The 1,614-nt window shown below is 57.1% G+C and overlaps 1 protein-coding gene across 1 annotated transcript in view; it reads left to right on the top strand.

Moving 5' to 3' along the window:
• TG (thyroglobulin) overlaps positions 1-1,614 on the top strand; it is a 189,613-nt gene that overhangs the window by 46,983 nt on the left and 141,016 nt on the right. Inside the window, exon 22 of the mRNA XM_004697385.1 lies at positions 1,036-1,206. Coding sequence (XP_004697442.1) covers positions 1,036-1,206 — 171 coding nt within the window. The remainder of the gene's footprint in view (positions 1-1,035; positions 1,207-1,614) is intronic.

The following is a 1,614-nucleotide window of genomic DNA, read 5'->3' as shown; positions in this document are numbered from 1 at the left end:
CTAGATACAGCACGAGAAGAAAAGCTCTCCATCCTGATGTTGTCAGTGTCCTCGGCAGGGAGCATGGGGAGATAGACAAGCAGCTAGGCTAGTAGGGTCTGCCATCTATTGAGGGTGCATCGTAACTAATCCTGGGGCAGCCTGTCTCAGGCCCTGGGTGTGATGGGGACTTTCCAGGGGCAGGGGGAGAAGGGACTTCAGGAGAGGCCACAGCTGAGGCCAGGAGTGAGGCATTCATTGGTGTACTCAACCAGCCGTCTTTGAACTTTTGGAGTTCCTGCTCTGTGTCAAGGAGTACTGGTGGTATAGTGGGTTATGAGTTGAGCTGCTATCGTCAGGGTCAGTAGTTCGACTCCCCCAGTGGCCTTTTAGAAGGAAGATGAGACAGTTTGCTTCTGTCATGATGTATTTCCGGGGAAATCCACAGGGACAGTCTGCTGTGGACAGTAGGGTCGCTATGAGTTGGAATCCACGTGTCTGTTTGTCAGACACGGTGCTGGGCCCTGGGATACAATGGTGAGCAGAGCCCTAGCTGGTCCCTGCCCCAGGGGCCTTGTTCTCCATTGGGAGTCAGCCATTAAGCACACAATAAGGGCCAGGCTCACTGCCACGAAGGGCAGGGTGGGTGCTGGGAGAGTGTGGACAGCTGGACTGGCCCTCAGCCCCAGGGACATGAGGACTGAGTACAGAGGAGCAGTGGACTGTGGGCCCAGGGAGGGTTGGGGAGGCCTAGGCACCAGAGCCCAGGGCAGCAGAGTCAGTGCCTGAGCAGGGACATCAAGAGGACTGCGGGGACAGGGTGCTGGACACGATCAACTGGGTGTGGAGTCCGGGGCCCGGGGCCCAGGTCACAGGACCTTACTGGCTATCACTGGGACCCCAGTCACTGTCCTTTGCCCGGGGTAGGGGGCCACACCGAAGGGCTTAAAGCTAGAGCAGCACCTGGCTCAGACGTGTGACCAGGCGTCTGAGAGTTGGGAAGGAGGGAATTCTGCAGGCATGTTGCTGATTGCTGCGCCCATGTCTTGGTTTCAGGTGTCACCCGCTGTCAGAGGAACGAGGTGGGCCTGCAGTGTGACCAGGACGGCCAGTACCAGGCACAGCAGACAGACAGGGCCAGTGGGCAGGCCTTCTGTGTGGACCAAGAGGGGAAGAGGCTGCCGGGATCAGAGACAGAAGCCCCACTCACGGAGCCCCAGTGCCTGAGTAGGTGCTGGAAGCTCAGCATCCTGGGTCACCTGGGGGCGCGAGGGCTGAGGCTTTCATTTTGGGAGTTTGCCCTGGTGGTGTAGTGGGCTGCATGCTGGGCTGCTAACCACAAGGTCAGCGGTTCCAAACCACCAGCTGAGTGATCCTGTGAGGATCCTGTAAGATCAATGGCAGTGGGCCCGGTGGGGCTGTGTGTCAAGGAGGTCTGGTGGTGTGGCGGGTTAAGCACAGGCCACCGATGTTTTGTTTTGGATAAAATGTAATGCACCTGGAAGTTGCAGGGATCGTGCAACTCAAAGTCAAACTCCTTGCCATTGAGTTGAAGCCCATGCACAGAGACTCCACAGGACAGGGTAGAACTGCCTCTGTGGGTTTCCAAGATGGTAACTGTTTTTTATTATTATT

Source organism: Echinops telfairi, unplaced genomic scaffold, assembly GCF_000313985.2.
Source record: "Echinops telfairi isolate 266 unplaced genomic scaffold, ASM31398v2 ScPeMD7_1;HRSCAF=3_0, whole genome shotgun sequence".
NCBI lineage: Eukaryota > Metazoa > Chordata > Mammalia > Afrosoricida > Tenrecidae > Echinops > Echinops telfairi.
The sequence above is the reverse complement of the archived record's forward strand: the minus strand, read 5'-3'. Positions and strand labels throughout refer to the sequence as shown.